Raw genomic sequence first — 17,867 nt, forward strand, 5'->3', positions numbered from 1 at the left:
ATAAAAGAACTAAGGAAATATATATAAACACATATACAGTATATCGTTTTCTTTAATTTTATTTTCGATTTCCCAATGTTTTTTTATAAACATATATAACATATGAGATTCTTTATATAAATTTTTCAATATATTTTAACAGAAGTAGAAATGTATAAAATATAATTTAATTAACTCTGCTGTTTTGTTTGGATTTATTCGCGATCTATTTTCGTATCTAAAGTGCGAAGATATCAAAATCATCAATTTACATATTTTATAATTTTTTACTTCTAAATAGATATTTGTACAATATAGACAAACAGATGTATCCAATTAAAATTATGTTTAAAAAAGGCATCACTGTGTCTATTCAATTTCAAACGCACTAAATATGTACAGTTAAAACGAACAGAACAGCAGAGTTAAGCATATTACACAAACAAGATTAGAACACGATACATTTAAGTTTAAAACTGCTCTACATATATGACAAAATAAAGATTTCGAAAAGACATTATAAAAGTAAAATTCGAAAATACAACATAATACACTCTACCTTTTCATTAGTACAATAAGCAATTAAGCCGGAGCCCGCGTGCAGGCGTATATATACTCGATATACACAAATAGCTTTTATTTCTGGAGATACTATTATTATGCGCCAATATGACGAAGACCGCATCCAAAATCTTAATTGCTTCCTCAGAGTTATGTGGAAACGAGAGAAAGAAGCGCCTTCTTGTAGTCACCAGAGGTGTCTCCCTGTAACAAACATACTCATTAATAGTTAGTCATAATCAATTTAAGCGATACGAGGAATAAAAACAAATTAGAAAACGCACAGCTATCCAACTTTCCAGTGATTTTCCAAAGCGTTCCTCGAATGCCTTCTTAATGTCCCCCAAATCGATTTCGCTTCGAGACACAATGATGCGAATCAAAGTGCGATCCTTCGTACCTATACCATGCATACTGGCATGAAGACGTTCAGCAAAGAATCCAACCTTTGATTTCACACACTTCACTGTTGACGAAACAAATTTGTTAATTTATAATAACGTAATTATATACGCTTAATGTATTAATATAATTAATAAAAATATGTAAACAGCATGATTAAACTGATACAGAGGGGCATACTCTTTTCATGCTACAAAATTATACTACAAATCCCTAAGATGTCTACTGTACTTGAAACGTATTCAATCCAGGTCTCGTGTGGCTATTGGATTTGCATATAGAATGTATGAATGTAGCGGTATGAGTGACTTTATATGGTATGTGTTAATAGTCTTGCCATGCAGTTTCAACGGGGGCCGATTTTGCGATATGTTATAGAGTCCGATAAATGTCCACACCATTTTCATGCATTTCAGAGTCAGTTCAAAATGTCCGTTTGGTAATTACTACATAATAATAAGATGACGCATATGTCGCGCGTCGTGTATACTTGTCTATCAGTCGGAGGTATCGTATGTATCATATAATCTTCCTGGGGTATGTCACAAAGAAGCAAGAAATCACATTACTGCGTATAGAGGAGGACAGAGTGTATTATAATACGAGTAAAATTTCGGAAATGTGTTTATACTTTGCTAAAAGTTATCGAATGTGATACGTATACTAGAATGTTAGAAAATATCTAATTCTAAAAATGATCCGGTAAATTAGTAATAACAATCACATCGATAATCGTTCTACAAATGAGTAGGGATCAATACTACGAAAAGGTTCCTCTGAAATATGGTGACTTGCCTCCGCCTTGCGAAAATACTTTTCGATCGCTTTACGAAAGCTCGTAGGAGCATAAAAATGTGTGACCGATGCACGAGTCACGGAAAGTTCTGTTCTCTTGGATATTAAGTTTACATTATCGGACACGGTTATTCGTATTCCGTCAAATGCTTATACTCATTTCCTCGCACTGTATGCTACTTCAAGTGTCGCTTGCATTTCGCACTGGAAAACGCACAATTATTTACTTGAGCATAACTAAAAAGCAAATCATATCGTGCAAGTGTCTATTAGTTTCCCGTTATGACGATCATTTCCGCGATAAAATATGTGTCATTTATTGTTCGACAGAGACACGAGACATAGGACTAGTCACATCACGAGATTAGTAACTAAAAGTGACCCGCAAATACGAATGTTAACGTGACATGTTAACACTCGTGACATAATCTACAGATATGTAATGTAATCAATGCACTTGTCCCATGTGGACAGAAGGCCTTACCTATTCCGAGAAGGCCTTTCTCGATGCTGCCCGAAAATTCTTTCTTTATGGCAACCTCTATGTCATGCCCCGACAATTTCTCATACTCGATAAACGTCTGTCGTAGTTGTTGGTAACTGCGTGTCACTAAAATCGCATTGAATTGAGACTCGTCCGTACCCCACTGCTTCTCACCTGTGTGTGAAAATTAGAGAATAAACACCACATCATCTCATATATTTAAAAAAAACACTTAGAAAGTGCTGCTCATACCAGCTTCATATAATGCCTGGGCATCAGCAGCTGCTTGGGCGTGATCAATTCCCTGATTCTCGTCTCGGTTCGCTTGCACCAGAGATACCAATAACCTCTTGAAATGACCCGACGTATCGCCCTTCAGATCGCTTTCCAGTGATTTGCTATACACTATTAAGAACGATATTTTTTCGCATAATTCTCCTACGTCAGTTGTATAAACGATCGTAAAATAACAAGAGTCTTACAATTCTCGTAAAATGCAGCAATTGTACGGATGCCATAGTTGCTGAGCGTACACAAAATCTCAACAATTGCTTCCTCATCGGTACCCATGCCGGTCACGGCATCGTGCAGCTCCTTGGCATAATAATGTGGCAGTGGGGTCATAAGGGCAACGACAACATCTTCCAGCTTCCCAGTTAATTCGCTCTTCAAGTCACTAATTAGATCCTTTCCATACAGAGTCTTGAATGCCTCTGCAATCTCCAGTCTCTGCACAATGCCTCTTCTTGTAAGTACATCGATGATCGCTTTCTCATCAGTGCCGAAACCTTTCATTGCCTTACGCAAAACAGCAGCATCTGCATTTGCATCAAATGGCTCGGCAGGATACACAGTAGGAGTGCACTGTTGAATTTGTAATAATTCTTTTTACAGATATTTGTTTTATGAGATCTTTTGAAATCTACTGTATATTCAAGAACTTTCATAATTAAAAAAAAAAAGGAAATTATTGCATTGTATTATATATTATAAATATAATGTAATACTCTTAAAAATAATCAAAATTGTAAAAAAAACTTCATATAATAATTATATATATATATATATGACAATTCCCAATTTTAACAATCTTTCCATAAAAGATGAAAACTATATCTATATAAATTAAAAAATTATATGCATTATTTTTTTATAATCAAAAACTTGTTATGCATGAAAATAAATAAATTTTGTTCAACGTAAATTTACGCACGAATCACACTTCGACAAAATGCGAATCGACTTGTAAACTAGGCTAACGTTAAAAATACGGATGATCGATACTCGCGGTTCCGTAAATAGATCAAAGCCACTAATTATCGCCGCGGCAAACCTATCACTCCTCATTTCCACAATATGACGAAATTACATACCTTGAACGGGTAATATTGTTGCTGCGACATTTTTCTGCGGTGCGATTTGGCTGGAGAACTTCACGAAATTATCTGTCAAATAGAATTATTGCAATGAGCGTGACAAAGAAAGGAATGATGCGTCATACCTGCCATCGACATTCATGGTCTCGGTAATTATTGGCTTGACACTTCACGTGAGTCGACGAGACCGACAATGAATAATGATTTCGTAGAATTTTAGGCGATACATCTTACCGATACATCGACCGTCGCGTTTTTCCATTGCCGCAAGAAAGAGCGGAGATCATTTTCGTGTAAGAATCATTCAAGTCGCAATGTGAACCAGCCGAAATTCTATGGCCGGTTTTGGTAAACGACAGAAAGAGACTTACCGAGAGACGCAATGACGTTGAGAGGAGATCAACAAACCTGCGGTTACTTTTGCTTCTCGCCGCTTCTCCCGGCTTCTGTTATCGGTGGGACAAAATCCGGAGGGATTTTAATCGAGACACAAGTAGTGAAGGACTGAGTCGACCCGACCTGTGCGAACGCCGGCAAGTGAATCGCGCAGGCACACCCACTTTCATGTAGATAACGTCATCCGTGGTTCTCTCAAGGTACCGATTGCGAAAGCGGCTTTGTGAAACTTCATTGGGAGACTCGCGTATTCGGCATTATCGTGATGACGAGATCTTACATTGACGAATAAAAATAAAGGACACGAACTTCCTCTCTTTTTCCAATTCTCCCACTACTCTGTGACGTGTTAAATCTCGTGTGAACGTAGTCGAATTTCGGACCGACCTGAAATTCGTTGTAATCCAAACACTGAGCGAGTAAATATTGAACGTAGTGAATTTAAAAGTGGTATGGGGTAATTAGGAAGCGAAAAGAAGAAACATAGGAACTAAAACAAGTTTTTTTGAAAAAGATAAATGTTTACAATGGTCGATTGTAGCAGATTTAGAAAGAGAAGAGGAAGATTATAGCAAACATAACCTCCTCTCTCTCAACCTGAGATAGAAAGTCACAAACAGAACTTTATATTTTGTTTAGTTGGAACAATGATGAATAATCTAATAGATGCACATTGGTTTCCGTTAGCATCGCAAGGAAATATTTATTCGATGACCAAACTGTGCTCTCCTAATGGTGCTAATAAACTGTTGGTGGCGTCTTTAAAAAGAAAAATATATTCCTGCGAGTATCATTTAATGCTAGATTTGAACCTGAGGCCTATGGTGAAGGAACTGCTCTTTACGTACATTCCTAGTATGACAAATTATATTTATAAAATACATATCCTTTTACACAGTATACTACATCAATTTTATATATAAATTTTGTGTTTGCTTTAGGTGGTGCAGAAATTATTTCTATCGATGCTTATAATAAGTCAGATACTACAGATAGTTTTGTAATAGGAATAACAATTATTAAAACTGGTGCAGATACAATTGAAAGATATTTGAATATATATACAGAAGGTGCAGTAGATGGTGAAGGAGATGAAGGTACTTCAATTGAAGCTATAGCTCAAAACTGTCTTATGGTTGAACTATCTTATACTCCTTACCATTTATATCATACTATTTTACCACAACAAAATTCTGCACATGAGGTAACTTAATAAAACAATGTCAGAATTTCTTTCAGTAATATGTAATTATGATGAAACATATATTTATTTCTTTATAATAATTAAAAATTTACAGGTGGTCTGGTTGATATCTGGTAGTGATTATAAAATACATATGATAAGAGAAGATAAGTTGAGCCATGGTTATAGTGAATCCTCCATTGAAAAGTATTTTCCTGAACTACATGACATTCAAGCTATTGTTTTATGGATTAATATTTATTATTACAATAATTACAAGTGGTTTGTATGATAAAAAAAATTGTTCAGTTTCCTTATCTGTGCAATATACATTCTCACATATATATATATAATATGCTAATTTAGGAGAGTTACTGCTGTTGGCTGTGAATGTGGTCTAGTCAAAGTTGCTATAGTAAATGTGATAGATCTACAAGTTTCTCAAAGTTGGTTGCTAAGATATGATCAACCTGTGCCCAATGTGACAGTATTCCCACATCAGAATGCTGTTGTTAAACCATCCTTTATAGATACTAATCGTAAGTATTTTTATATATTTCTATATGTGATATTTTATGTATGTGTGTGTGTGGTATGTGGCATATAAAAAATAAATTAATAAAATAATTGGAAAGTTTTAGAAGAATGTATCAAGCAAAATATGCCAAAACTAAATATCGTTGTTTCAAGTACAAGTCATGCTATTATCTTTGAGTAAGTAGTTTATGTATTGTGTATATTTGAAGTATTAAGCATTTAAAAATTTCAAAGTGAATATATATATGTATAGCATATAATATTACTGATCTTTTATCAGGGATATATTAAAACATGGGATGAAGCAGGATGTAATTTTGAGTGGCACTGAATTGTCGGACTGTATTTTGTGTTGTTGTATAGCTGACATAAATATGGATGGCGAAAATGAGATATTGCTTGGTACTTATAATCAAGAAGTTTTGATTTATGCATTAGTGAATGATACATGGGAACTAACTGTTAGGAAGCTATTTGATGCTCCTGTACATTCTATAAGTTACATGGATATAACAAATGATGGATTGAAGGAACTGATTGTACTCACACAACGTGGTGTACATATATTGCAGGTGTTGTTTCATATATTTTAATTCTACACATTTAAATATATATTTATATAGATGTTATCCATGTTCAATTTTTCTCTTTTTACAGCATAACATAGTGGATATACGAGCAAAATGGAAAGATCACTTTAAAAAATTATTTAATGTATTGTAAAAGGAAAACTACAATAATTCTAAGGTAATTATTTATATACAGATTAACGCACAAGCAGTTTGGTTGAGATGAAACTGTTATTGTCAGATTCATACAAGGAGGAGAAAAAGTCTTAAATATGATATATTTAAGACTTTTACAATATGCAATCATGTTTGTTGTAACATCTAGGTTAATGTCGCATTTTTTGTAAAATATTTTTTAATAAAACGCAAATTATTTTTTAATAAGAATTTTATATCTAAAAGAACATATATAAACAAAGATAAATGTATGTTGCGTTTTGGAAAGAAAGAAATATAACAGAGGAAGTGCAAATATAGATGTATTTATTATATTGTAAGTGTAGATAGTGCAAGTTAGTGCAGAAGAACAGCCTATTGTTAAATTTGTGGAAAGACGAATGTCTCTATCTGAAGTTCCTAGACAGCAAGTTTTCTCATTGGACATCGCGTACAATCTGAATCCGCCATGAGACAGGGCAGTTTCACATCACACGTATGTTTGATGTGTGCATGATCCGTGAGGGGGGATAGTACGTGACGTTCGTGACAGTTTGCCACGCGCACGTGTCCGCGGTGGTGGTCATATCTGGTGCTATATTCAGAGCGAATTTTCGCCGTGAGAAGGCAGCCGCCACGACTTGTAATGACCGCCGCTCGTGATCGCGCAGGAAGAAGCATCACTGATGATCAATATATCGCCGCGTGCTTGCACGGCACCGATTGAAGGGGCGTCCAGGTGATTTCGGCCGTCGCCGTTGCCGTTGACCGTAAACGATCACGATGACGAGCAAGAAGAGTCACACCCTCCGTATCGAGTCCGAGATCGATCGGAATCGCGAGGAGGGCAACTGGAAGAAGGTTATAGAGCTGGCGGAACACCTAAAAGTGCAGTACCCCAGCAACGGTAAATATTCTTTCCCCTTCTATTCGCCTACTTTCGTCCGCGTCTCTGCGTAGCGGGAGACTCGTCCGAGGATTAGCCACAACCGATGACGTATCCTCGAAGGAAGAGAGTTGTTGCTTATGGTTGTCATTCCGATGACGTCCCCGCGCCGTTTCGTAACGCCTTTGCTCTCCGAGAAAAAAATGAGAGGAAGAAGCAGAAAAAACATGTCATGTAAAGATCAAGGACAGCCACATATTTTTTTTGCAACAAACGAGATGTCACGCTGATTCTATTTAATTATCGACATGATGTTTGCTTTGACGTTGTTATTACGAATTGCACACGTCAGTATACGTTGTTTTGCAGGATTCTTTTGAACTGTTATTCTGCATTAACAGAAAGAACGAAAATAATGTTTATATAATGCACATAGTCTCTCATGCATATTAACAAAATAAATTCAAACAATTATTTTCTCTTATAATATTACTTCTTGCATCATAACTATGCAGTTACAATAATCTTATAATTCTAGTTAATATATTCTAGTTAATCATTAGGAAAAAGATTAATATTGATTTTATAACAGCTATGTATGTATATATTTTATGTAACAGAGTGTTTGGCAAATTTCTTATGCGGAGAAGGAAGATTAGAGAGTTTTTTAGAACAAACTCCACCAATAGATGCCAATATTATCAAGGCAAGGAATGGGCTGGTGGAAACACGGAGATACTTGATGTTAGCCGCTAATGAGAAGGACAAACAGGTATCGCAGTGTCATAGTAAGATAATATCCGAAATAAAATCAAAGAAGGAATATTGCTTAGGAATGTCTTATACAAAGTAGATTTGTATTATCCTCAATCTTCTTTTTAATAATATTCTAGGCTTTGGTTGTACTGGACGCTCATTTGCTACTTGGAAAACTTCATTACGCAATGGGAATGTACAAAGATGCGCTTCATCATTATCAACAAGCCGAACTAGACACACTCACAGAAAAGCAATTACCTTGTCGAAGTTTACGTATTATAGCAGAATCATATGCAATTAAAGGTTTGCATTGCTAACTGTTACACTCCTTCTCTTTTTTTTTTTTAATAATAGTAGTACATATTAGTACAATATTTATTGCATATTATTAGTGAAGAAGTACACATAACAGCTTGCTTGATAGTTCTGTGTTTCTCTCCCTTAACAGTAGTCAGTCTTTTTGTTACATAGTTATATGATTTTACATGATTAACCATATATTTATATCTATATATATATATATATACACGTTTGATGTGTAAGATATTTTTTGTGTTGAGTACAGACAATCCATAACAAATAGCATAATTTTAAGTTGAGTATATTGAAAGTTCTACTGCATACATTCTTTCTCCTATTAGTATCTTTATGCACTAGTTTCACCTAGTAACAAGTTAATTAGACGCATTTATTTAATTCGAAAATTTCTGAGTCCAGTATTCATTTATTACTATGGCCTGTGTATGATTTAGAGAAAGAAAGATTTACTTTAGACACAGACAAACATTTGTCCTGCCGAAGACTGCGCATTATAGCAGAATCCTATGCGATCAAAGGTTTGTATGCTTATTTGCTTCATTCCGCTTACGATTATTTGATAATGCACGTCAACATATATCGCACCTTCTAACGTAATTCTCACTTTAAAATGTAGAATAGCGTGCCTGCACATGCTTCTGTGATTAAATTTCTTCAATAGCACACATGTTTCTCTCATCAGCATGTTATCTAATATTTAGTATGTTATTAGAATATATTGTTTAATACCGAAATAAAATCGAAGGAAAATTCATTTTCGCTTCCTTCACTTTTATCTGCTCGATTTTGTCGAAAATGTGACTAGATCAGTAATGTTGTGGAAGATTCGGGGCTAATACGTGATGTGAGGGCCCTTATTAACGGAAAGTGGGATGAAACTATAAATTCCATAAAGTATCTTATTACACATTCGTGACCACTACAAAGACTAAGTTTTTTTTGTACATATAATTTCTGCACTCATGTGTCAAATATGTTGATAATTCCCGACTGACGATTGATCTGTAACTTTCAACATTTATCTAGGTCTTTGCCTGGAAAGACTGCCACCAAACTCTAAGTCAAAATACAAAATCGCAGAATGGCATGAACAGATAATCAAGTGTTACGAGATCTCTGGCGATCTGACGTTGGTGTATCTGCAAGAGCAAGATAAAATTGCCATGCAACAACAGAATGGTATATCTACTATAAATACGAATAACACAGGTGATCATCCGGTGTTTTGTCGCGAGACACGAATATATGTATCACTTTCCTGTTCTAATATTACTATTTTCACGTTTTCAGGTACATATTCCACACAATCCCCAGTTTGCACCACAAAGAACGTCGGCCCCATCTTGGAGACTGCACTGCAAAGAGCACCGATATTATATATTCAAACCGGCAATATACAAGCCGCTGTCCATCGTTACAGGTATGCATGTCAATTGTACAGGCCGATAATTCGCTACAGAGTTGTGGGTTTTATCACAAACTAAACAAAAAATCTGCTTCTATCATTTTACAAATAACATGTAGATTTTTTAGTTATTAATCAAAGAAGATTGGTAAAACATTAACACGTAATCGTTCGTCAATCTTCTTTAATTATTAACTAGAAAATCCATATGTTCTTTGCATAATGGTAGGGGACTTTTGTATTCAGTTTGATATAATCCATCTATACACCATGATTTCGTAGCGACACCCTCTACATATAGAGATACCTTTAGAAATATTCATCTGTCTACGCGTTAGTGCCTTATCCTGTATACATACATACTTCATTATCGTCAGTTTATTAATTTCAAGATCTAGTCTCATCCACAACGCTATTTACTTAATCTATGCACACACTCATAGCAATAACTGTCGATTGATAGCTTCCATTCTCATTTCACAGGGAAGTTTTATCTGCTGTCGAGTCCACGACTACTCAGAGTTTACGAGTGACGCTTACGAGACAATTGGCGGAGGTGTTGCTGCGCGGAATAAGCGGTGCCGGCTACAAGCCACCGGAGGATCCAACCGACACGATAGGTACGATAACATGTGAAACGCAAGGCGATCTCTTTCCCAAACGAACGAATGATATGATTTCATAGCGGTATCGCTTTCGCAGCCACTGTAAGCAGCAGAAGAGTGAATCATTACTCGGGTAGCAGTTCGCCGTGGAAACCGAAGAAGTACGCAGGACCTAACATGTTTGTCCCGAAAAACGAGTACGAGGAGATGATTCTGTTGTTGCTGATCAGCGAGGCGATGGCGGTGAGAGACGCTGTTCTCAGTCAATCGCCTGAATTTAAGGAGGCGAGGATACACGCGTTCGAGAATGCCACCGCCGTTTATGACTTGCTGACAGTTGTCGTCGTTAGATGGAGTCAAGTGGATCTTTTGTTCGAGGTTGGTATACGCAGTCATTACTCAACGCTATGCGCTCATATTACTTGGAATAACCAACGTGTCATCTTATCTTGCATTCTTGCAGTCTTTCGAGAGAGCGATGAAGTTCTCGCACGAGGAAGCGCATATATGGACGCAGTACGCGTTATGTCTGATCAGTATGGGAAGATACATGCATGCGTATAGAGTTTTGAAAGTAGTCGCCAGACTGTCCCCGCAGAAAGTAATGCCTTGTCTGTTGGCCGCAAGGCTGTGCTATGAGCAGTTAAACATGGTAAGCAAATTTACACTCTTGTTTACAAATTTGTCTTTATGTATACTTAAGTGCGTGAGAAAGGAAGAAAGAAGGAAAGAAAGAGAAATAATCGTAAAGATGACTCGAAACAGATAAATGAAGGCATCGAATGGAGCCAGAAGGCGCTTCAACGAGAAACGGCAAGTCCGCAGGGAATGCAGTCCAGATGCCATTTGTATATAGGAATCGGTCACAGTATGCTATCTGCGAACACGATTGTGAAACAGGACAAAGTGCATCACACAAACACCGCGTTGGATTGCTTTCAGAAGTATATTTCCGGCAAGACTGCATTAACCCTTTGAATCCCGGCGTATATACTTGAGACTGAATTTTTATCAATATTTTCTCATTTTTTATAATGAAATTTTTTTTCTGCTGAAGCCACTTCCAAATGAAACTTTTATGCTCTCTCCCCTATATCTGTTGTCTCCCTTTATTAAAATATTACATTTCTGCAATAAAAAACGGGACTCAAAGGGTTAAGAATAAATGTCACCGCAGGAAACCTTCTTTAATAATTAATGGAATATCGTCTTTTTAAACAGAGCACAACAGTGCGATCCGAACGATCATTTGGCAGAATATTACCTGGCACATGAGTATGCGATAAACCGGCAGATCGCCGACGCCATCGTTCACGTGAAAATCGCACTGAATCTACGAGCAGAACACATTCCGTCATTGCATTTATTCGCGTTACTCTTGTCGGCTCACAAGCAGTATTCAGAGGCGTTGCACGTGATCAACAGTGTGCTGGAGGAGTATCCGGACAACTTGAATTTCCTCTACGTGAAGGCGCATCTCGAATTGCGCAGTATCGGCGGCGTCGACGCGCTGTACACCATCAGCCATATGTTGCACCTCTGGAAGACTCTCTACGAGGATCAGACGAACGTCAATTGCAATGAACAGCAGAGCGAGAAGCGCAGCGAGACCAGAAGCGTCTTTCAGCTTTACACATCGGAGATGTCCGACAAAGACTCCAGTGAGTATCCGGCGCATCGCTCTAGCGAGGCTAACTTAATGCGAAGTAAAAATTAATGCTGAATAATCGAGACTAAATCGACGCTGATCGAATAACGTTGCGTAGACTCGTGACTCGCAATTTCATAACGTTTGAAAGCTGAAATCACACCTTGTCAGAAAAGAAGAGACCTCACCCGCTGTGTCTCCATCTAATAGCGCACTCCAGCGTTTTGCGATTAGACTAAAATCTAATTAATTGCAACGTCAGATAGAACAAGCCCCTCCGATAGTCTCCCGGATTGACTAATCCTACAAAACTACGACGTTCCAATAGGTTCTCTGCATGCACAATCACTAGCTGCTTCGAGAGTCGAGCAAGCCCTTTCCGAAGTTGCCTCGTCAATTAGCTCATTCACACCAAAACCAGGGCCGCAGAGGGCATGGCTGCTGCAACTACAAATCTGGCTCTTACTTACCGAGGTTTTCCTTATCTTGGACCAACCAAATGGCGCTGTTTTGTCTCTCCAAGAGGCCACCAATATTTTCCCATTGAGCCATCACATCATGTATACGGTAATAGCTCGTGTCGTCTTATCTTCTTGTAAATTCAGCGTTTCTCGAGAATTCAGTAATGAAATTATAAGATTAACGAAGATGGTCGTATATGATAAAAAGAAATCATCAAAAGTATTTATCTCTTTACAGCGTGGCCTTCTGCACGAATACAAGCTCGAGTATACGGAAGCGAAGCAATGCTACCAAAATGCCGTGTCGATCAATCCATCGCACATAAAGAGTCTACAACACTTGGTAACGATCGTTACGTCGAATCGACTAACTTTCAGGAACGTACACTGAGAGAATTTTGTGATAAAAAGTATTGTAAAAGTCTTTAACCGAGGAACATATCGACATTCTAACTAAATTTATTATCCTTACGCGCGCGTTTCACGTTAGTTATTTATATCTTGGAGATCGAAGTCTCCTATTAAAAAATTTATCATGTTCTTTAGCAAGATGAAATTCACTGGGTCTCTATCCCTGTGCTACTGGAAAATATGATAGCTGGAAAGAATTCCATATGAAAGAAAGTTATAATGTTCTCTTCGTGTAAATCTTGTACGATTGCTAAGTGCGATAAATATATGTCGGTTCAGTATCTAATTATCGACACATTTGCAGGGTCTGATTTATCACTATTTGGGTAGCCAGAGACTGGCTGAGAAAACCTTGAGAGACGCTGCGAAGATCGATCCGAATTCCCATCAAACCTGGTATTATATAAAACTTTACTTTAATCTTTATTTTTACTTCTAAATTCCTTGGTTCTTTTATCTTAGGAATTTAATATTTTAATAAAAGGACAATCTGTGTAAATAGTGTTTGAAAAGTTTGATTTGGAAAGTGGTTACATTAGGAAGAAATTGAAATTCTATTATAGGTAATGAGAAAATTGACAAAAATTTAATTGCTTCTTTTTTCAAGATAAACTATCACTAGCTTCAAAAACGCCCTATCAAATGATGTATTAGATCATTGAAGATATTTTTATATTATATATCGTGTCCTTGAAGATACGCGCCAGAACTCAAAGGGCGAAATAATACGATTTATTAAGACATATTATCTCACCTAAGATTTATTATCACACAACAACGAACAAAGAGTCACTTGCTGTTTACGATTTCACTACGAGAACACATCTCGATAATTCATTACGGCGTTATATACACACACACACACACACATAAATATATCCACAATTCATATAATCTTAAAAATCGTCACGATAAATCACATCGCAGTATGGCTCGATAAGAAACCGACTGTTCAATGTACCGCTCGCTTTTAATGAGACCGAGCACGCATATCGTCCTACTTTCGAACTATGTTTAACGTTATGAAGATTATTATAGAAGATACGAAGAACGTCCGTGTTTCAGGTATAATCTGGGAGTGGTGTTGGAATCGTTGGGCGAGGTGGAGGCGGCCAGCGACTGCATGGCGACGGCGTTGGAAGTCGAGACCACGAATCCCATCTTACCGATTCTGTCGATACCGGTGACCTTCGAGTGATTCAAGCCTCTAATTTCCTAGGATAAAATTCGGTGAAATCACAATCTATTTTTCTTTGTTTCTCTCTCTCTTTCTCTCTCTGTTTCTTTTTCTCTCTCTCTCTCTCTGTCTTTCTGTGTCCCTATTTCTCTCTCTCTCTCTCTCTCTCTCTCTCTCTCTCTCTCTCTCTCTCTGTCTGTCTTTCTCTGTCCCTATCTCTCTCTGTCTTTCTCTACATCGCGGGCATTTCCTTGCCTTCCCGTCAATAGTACCTGGACACGTTGTACTATTGTACAAACTCATTGTTAAAAGAAACAAAGAAATTACTTTGATTGTATAAATATATAGTTTAACGAAAGACGATTGATGTAATAAATCCAAATAAAGTCTTACCTCTCCAGAGCTTTATAGACGTTCGTAACTGTGTGGGTCAGCGATCTAACGCCATATGATACGTAGGGAAAAGAAGAAAAAGATTTCCTATGAAATATCGCGTGCACCTCTCTATAGCCCAAACCGCATGCCAAAGATCTCGGAGAGATAATCGAACCATATCACAGAACGTCTAATTGGCTTCCTTCGGAGGGTTGTGATTGTGCGCGCCTCTCTCTCTCTCTGTCTCTCTTTCTTTCTCGCTCGCTCGCTCTCCCGGTATCTATCCCGCGGACGAATATCGCGAGAATCGTTATTTCGATAATCCGATCCGTTGCGTTTATATGGTGCGCGCATCGAACGGGATGACTGCGCAAATTTATCGCGGACGACAGTGCGCATACGTGATGCCCCAATTTGCGCGATGCGCAAGCACGTACATACGAACGAACGAAATCGGACGTAACGGCACGAGCGGCACGGCGCCGCTCGGGACGGAAAAGTCTGGTGCAATGCCTCTAAAAGTGTTGTAATTTATTTTTATAGAGATCGATAAGGCGAGATTTTATCCGAGTAACGAGCCGGCCTGCCGACCGATCTCTCTCTCCCTTCCTATTCTCTCTCTCTCTCTTACACACACACGCGCAGCTCTGGTGTAACACAAACACGGATCACATTTATGGTTCTCTCTACTATTTCTCAGATAATAGTCAGATATTTTTTTCCTTTATTTTTGCGTGTTCTGACTCAGATGATGGTTATTTCTATGTATGTCACACACTGTAAGCTCTATAGAGTTAATCTACCTACCCCAGAATATTACTACTTTACTCTACTCTCTTCCTTTTTCTCTTTTTTTCTTTCGTTTCGGGAACAAAAGCCCTTTCCTTCCTCCATTTTTTCCTTCGATCGTTGGTGAAATGCATTGCGCCGCAAAACGCGACGCGACGCGCGCGCGAAAGAGAGAGAGAGACGCGACAAACCGGCATATAGAGCGCGCACGAATGACAGTCGCGTTTGTCATAAAGAGGCAGCTATTTTCTTTTGTGTAATCGATATAATAATGTTATACACGCATGGCCTGGTTTTGTGTAGAGAGCTTGAGAGAGCGCCTTGGATCGTCGGGAGGGTCGACGTATTGACGCGTATGCAGAGAGAGACACGGCGCGCGACCGCGCGCGACTTGTACCTCCTAATTTCGAATTAGAACCAGCCGATGGAGAAATGTGTTGGCCGTCCTAGTCGAATAGGCGGTTACCGCCTACGAAAACGTAGGAGAGCGGAATCGGGAGCTCGGGAAGACATCTGGAAGACATCTGAACGATGTCCGAAGGATGTCGGGGCGTTTCTTCAGTCCACTCTAGATATCGTTTTCTGTTTCTTATCTTTCATTTCGCACTTCTGTCAAAACAAACGCGATGCAAAAAGTTCATCAGAACCTAAAGTGACCCTAACCACGAAGATTCAATAAGGCGTTATTGTACACTCAGACGTTACACATACACGATGCGCGCGCGCGCGCGACAATCTATCCCGCACAGCACAAGATTTCCAGAGTATGTCCGGGGAATGTTCTCAGAATGTCTTTAAAAAGGTTATTTTGTGGAGATCTGTGTTGTTTGAGGTAATATAAATTCCACGTAATCCCATCTAACTCTTTGATTTTATTTTGGAAATCCAATACTATTTTGATAGATATCAGATGCTTCGAAACCTCAGCCTGAAAAGGCAAAAATAAAAACAATAAAAACTTGATTATTTTTATTCAATATAAATGAACTGTCGTTATGTGACAACCCAAACGAACACTCGAATGATATAAATGGAGAAAATGAGACGAAGTGAGAACTTTTGGAGATGCATGCCGTATCCTCTTAAGAATACATCGCGACTCGCGTGATTACAGCAGAGAGCGACCCGTCGTGGATACCAGTGATATCAGGGCGAGTGTCAATTAAAACACGCGGGGGCAAGTATTTAAATCCGCGGCGAAGAGACGCGTCGCGTCGCCTCGGTTAAACGGCGACGAGACGCGGCTTTATATTCAGGCGCTTCTGTTCGTACCTATATAGAGCTATATCTGGTTTTCCCGCTCTGTGCGCTAACCCACATTGTAGGTATTCTTTATGAATAAAAAATAGCATAGACACGCGCGCGACTCAGGCGAATTCCCCTCCCGTTCGCGTTCGAATTGTCAGAAGTGCGCTGGGACTGAGGTGCAACTCGAGAGAAAAGACCGCTCCCCGTGCGATTTCGGCGAATTCGCGATGTCGCAAGCACACGAAAGAGGATCCTACCTGCCAATCATCGCGAATGAAGAGATCCTTCGCTCACAATGACGCCGCAAATTACAGCGTCGAAATGTATTGCGCAACGAGCGCGGAATCGCAGGGTGAATCGCATTTTCTCTCCGCCTCTGTCTCTCTCTCTCTCTTTGTTTCTCAACGGTCCCATCGTACAAGGACGCGAGAAATATAATTTTTTAGCGAGTGATAGCGTGACTGTGCGAAAGACCGATGCCATTACGGCAAAATTAACATTCTTTACTATGGCTCTTCTATTAAATTCCCTACCTACCTCCACCTGCCTGCTTACTCACCTATCCCCTACCTACCTACCTACCTACCTAGCTACCTACCTACCTACCTACCTACCTACCTACCTACCTACCTACCTACCTACCTACCTATCCACCTACCTACCCCGAAAACCCACCCCGGCACCGAGTGTCCCCGACTCCGACGTCCCCGTTCTCGTCGTCCCTCTCCCTATAACGAGATTACCACGGTTGTACTCTCCGTCCCGTTCTATCGCGTGTCGCATTGCGCGTTCTAGCGTGCGCAGGCTCGACGCACGCGGTCTCCTCGCGCCGCGTCGTGCCGCGCCGTACCGTGCCGTGCCGCGTCGCGTCGCGTCGTGCGACGGTGACGGTGGCAGGGAAACTCGTCCAAAAAGCGAGCAGCCCGCTGCTCGAAGGACTGTGGACCCGGCCCTTCGACGAACTACGTCAATGACGTTAGCCTTTGACGCTCGCGGATCGGCGACGCGACGCGGCGCGGCGCGGTGCTCCCGCATCTCTCTCTCTCTCTCTCTCTCTCTCTCTCTCTCTCTCTCTGTTTCTCTCTCTGTTTCTCGGCGCCGCATCGATTTTTGCGCGGTACGACGCGGTAGCGTTCCCGCGGCGAAGCGTGTCGTACACGTACACGGCCACGTACACGTATGTACATACATACCGCATCGTGCTTAGCGCATTACGCATCCGCAGAGCCGCACGGCTATGCGTGATACAAATCGACCGGCTTCGACCGTTTGTTCCCTCGTCCTCTCTCTCTCCCTCTTTCTCACTCTTTCTCTCGTCTCGTCTCGTCTCCCGTCCCCCCCCCCCCC

At 39.4% G+C, this 17,867-nt stretch overlaps 3 protein-coding genes across 13 annotated transcripts; 2 read left to right on the plus strand and 1 right to left on the minus strand.

Annotated features, from left to right (window-relative positions):
• Window positions 1–41: 41 nt before the first annotated feature.
• LOC116848598 (annexin B9) lies at window positions 42–4,169 on the minus strand. 4 transcript variants are annotated; one of them, XM_032824863.1, is made up of 7 exons: window positions 4,006–4,169; window positions 3,595–3,666; window positions 2,704–3,085; window positions 2,474–2,626; window positions 2,222–2,395; window positions 825–1,006; window positions 42–744 (listed from the first exon to the last, which is right to left on the minus strand). In XM_032824863.1, the coding sequence occupies exons 2-7, from the start codon at window positions 3,622–3,624 to the stop codon at window positions 691–693; spliced, it is 975 nt and encodes a 324-aa protein (XP_032680754.1). In that variant the 5' UTR covers window positions 3,625–3,666; window positions 4,006–4,169; the 3' UTR covers window positions 42–690. The 4 variants fall into 4 exon arrangements, with proteins under 4 accessions (XP_032680754.1, XP_032680755.1, XP_032680757.1 ...); XM_032824864.1 differs by having other exon boundaries at window positions 3,969–4,124; XM_032824866.1 differs by lacking the exon at window positions 4,006–4,169 and adding an exon at window positions 3,832–3,921.
• A 182-nt stretch (window positions 4,170–4,351) lies between these two features.
• Window positions 4,352–6,663, plus strand: LOC116848597 (KICSTOR complex protein kaptin-like). Of its 2 annotated transcripts, none has more exons than XM_032824861.1 (7): window positions 4,352–4,848; window positions 4,935–5,197; window positions 5,292–5,458; window positions 5,543–5,715; window positions 5,818–5,890; window positions 5,994–6,285; window positions 6,371–6,663. In XM_032824861.1, exons 1-7 carry the CDS (start codon window positions 4,641–4,643, stop codon window positions 6,434–6,436), a joined length of 1,242 nt encoding a protein of 413 aa, XP_032680752.1. In that variant the 5' UTR covers window positions 4,352–4,640; the 3' UTR covers window positions 6,437–6,663. The 2 variants fall into 2 exon arrangements, with proteins under 2 accessions (XP_032680752.1, XP_032680751.1); XM_032824860.1 differs by having other exon boundaries at window positions 4,354–4,848; window positions 5,812–5,890.
• Window positions 6,664–6,967: 304 nt separating this feature from the next.
• On the plus strand, window positions 6,968–14,510 carry LOC116848595 (tetratricopeptide repeat protein 7B). 7 transcript variants are annotated; one of them, XM_032824856.1, is made up of 15 exons: window positions 6,968–7,345; window positions 7,945–8,096; window positions 8,218–8,386; window positions 8,836–8,919; window positions 9,428–9,580; window positions 9,692–9,821; window positions 10,290–10,426; window positions 10,509–10,789; window positions 10,875–11,063; window positions 11,177–11,355; window positions 11,633–12,072; window positions 12,388–12,626; window positions 12,759–12,863; window positions 13,236–13,327; window positions 13,997–14,510. In XM_032824856.1, exons 1-15 carry the CDS (start codon window positions 7,222–7,224, stop codon window positions 14,127–14,129), a joined length of 2,607 nt encoding a protein of 868 aa, XP_032680747.1. In that variant the 5' UTR covers window positions 6,968–7,221; the 3' UTR covers window positions 14,130–14,510. The 7 variants fall into 7 exon arrangements, with proteins under 7 accessions (XP_032680747.1, XP_032680745.1, XP_032680744.1 ...); XM_032824853.1 differs by having other exon boundaries at window positions 6,969–7,345; window positions 9,428–9,610; XM_032824855.1 differs by having other exon boundaries at window positions 6,969–7,345; window positions 8,857–8,919; window positions 9,428–9,610.
• The last annotated feature ends 3,357 nt before the right edge of the window (window positions 14,511–17,867 follow it).

Source organism: Odontomachus brunneus, unplaced genomic scaffold, assembly GCF_010583005.1.
Source record: "Odontomachus brunneus isolate Ranch 3 - 2012 unplaced genomic scaffold, Obru_v1 Obru_scaffold_097, whole genome shotgun sequence".
Taxonomy (NCBI): Eukaryota; Metazoa; Arthropoda; class Insecta; order Hymenoptera; family Formicidae; genus Odontomachus; species Odontomachus brunneus.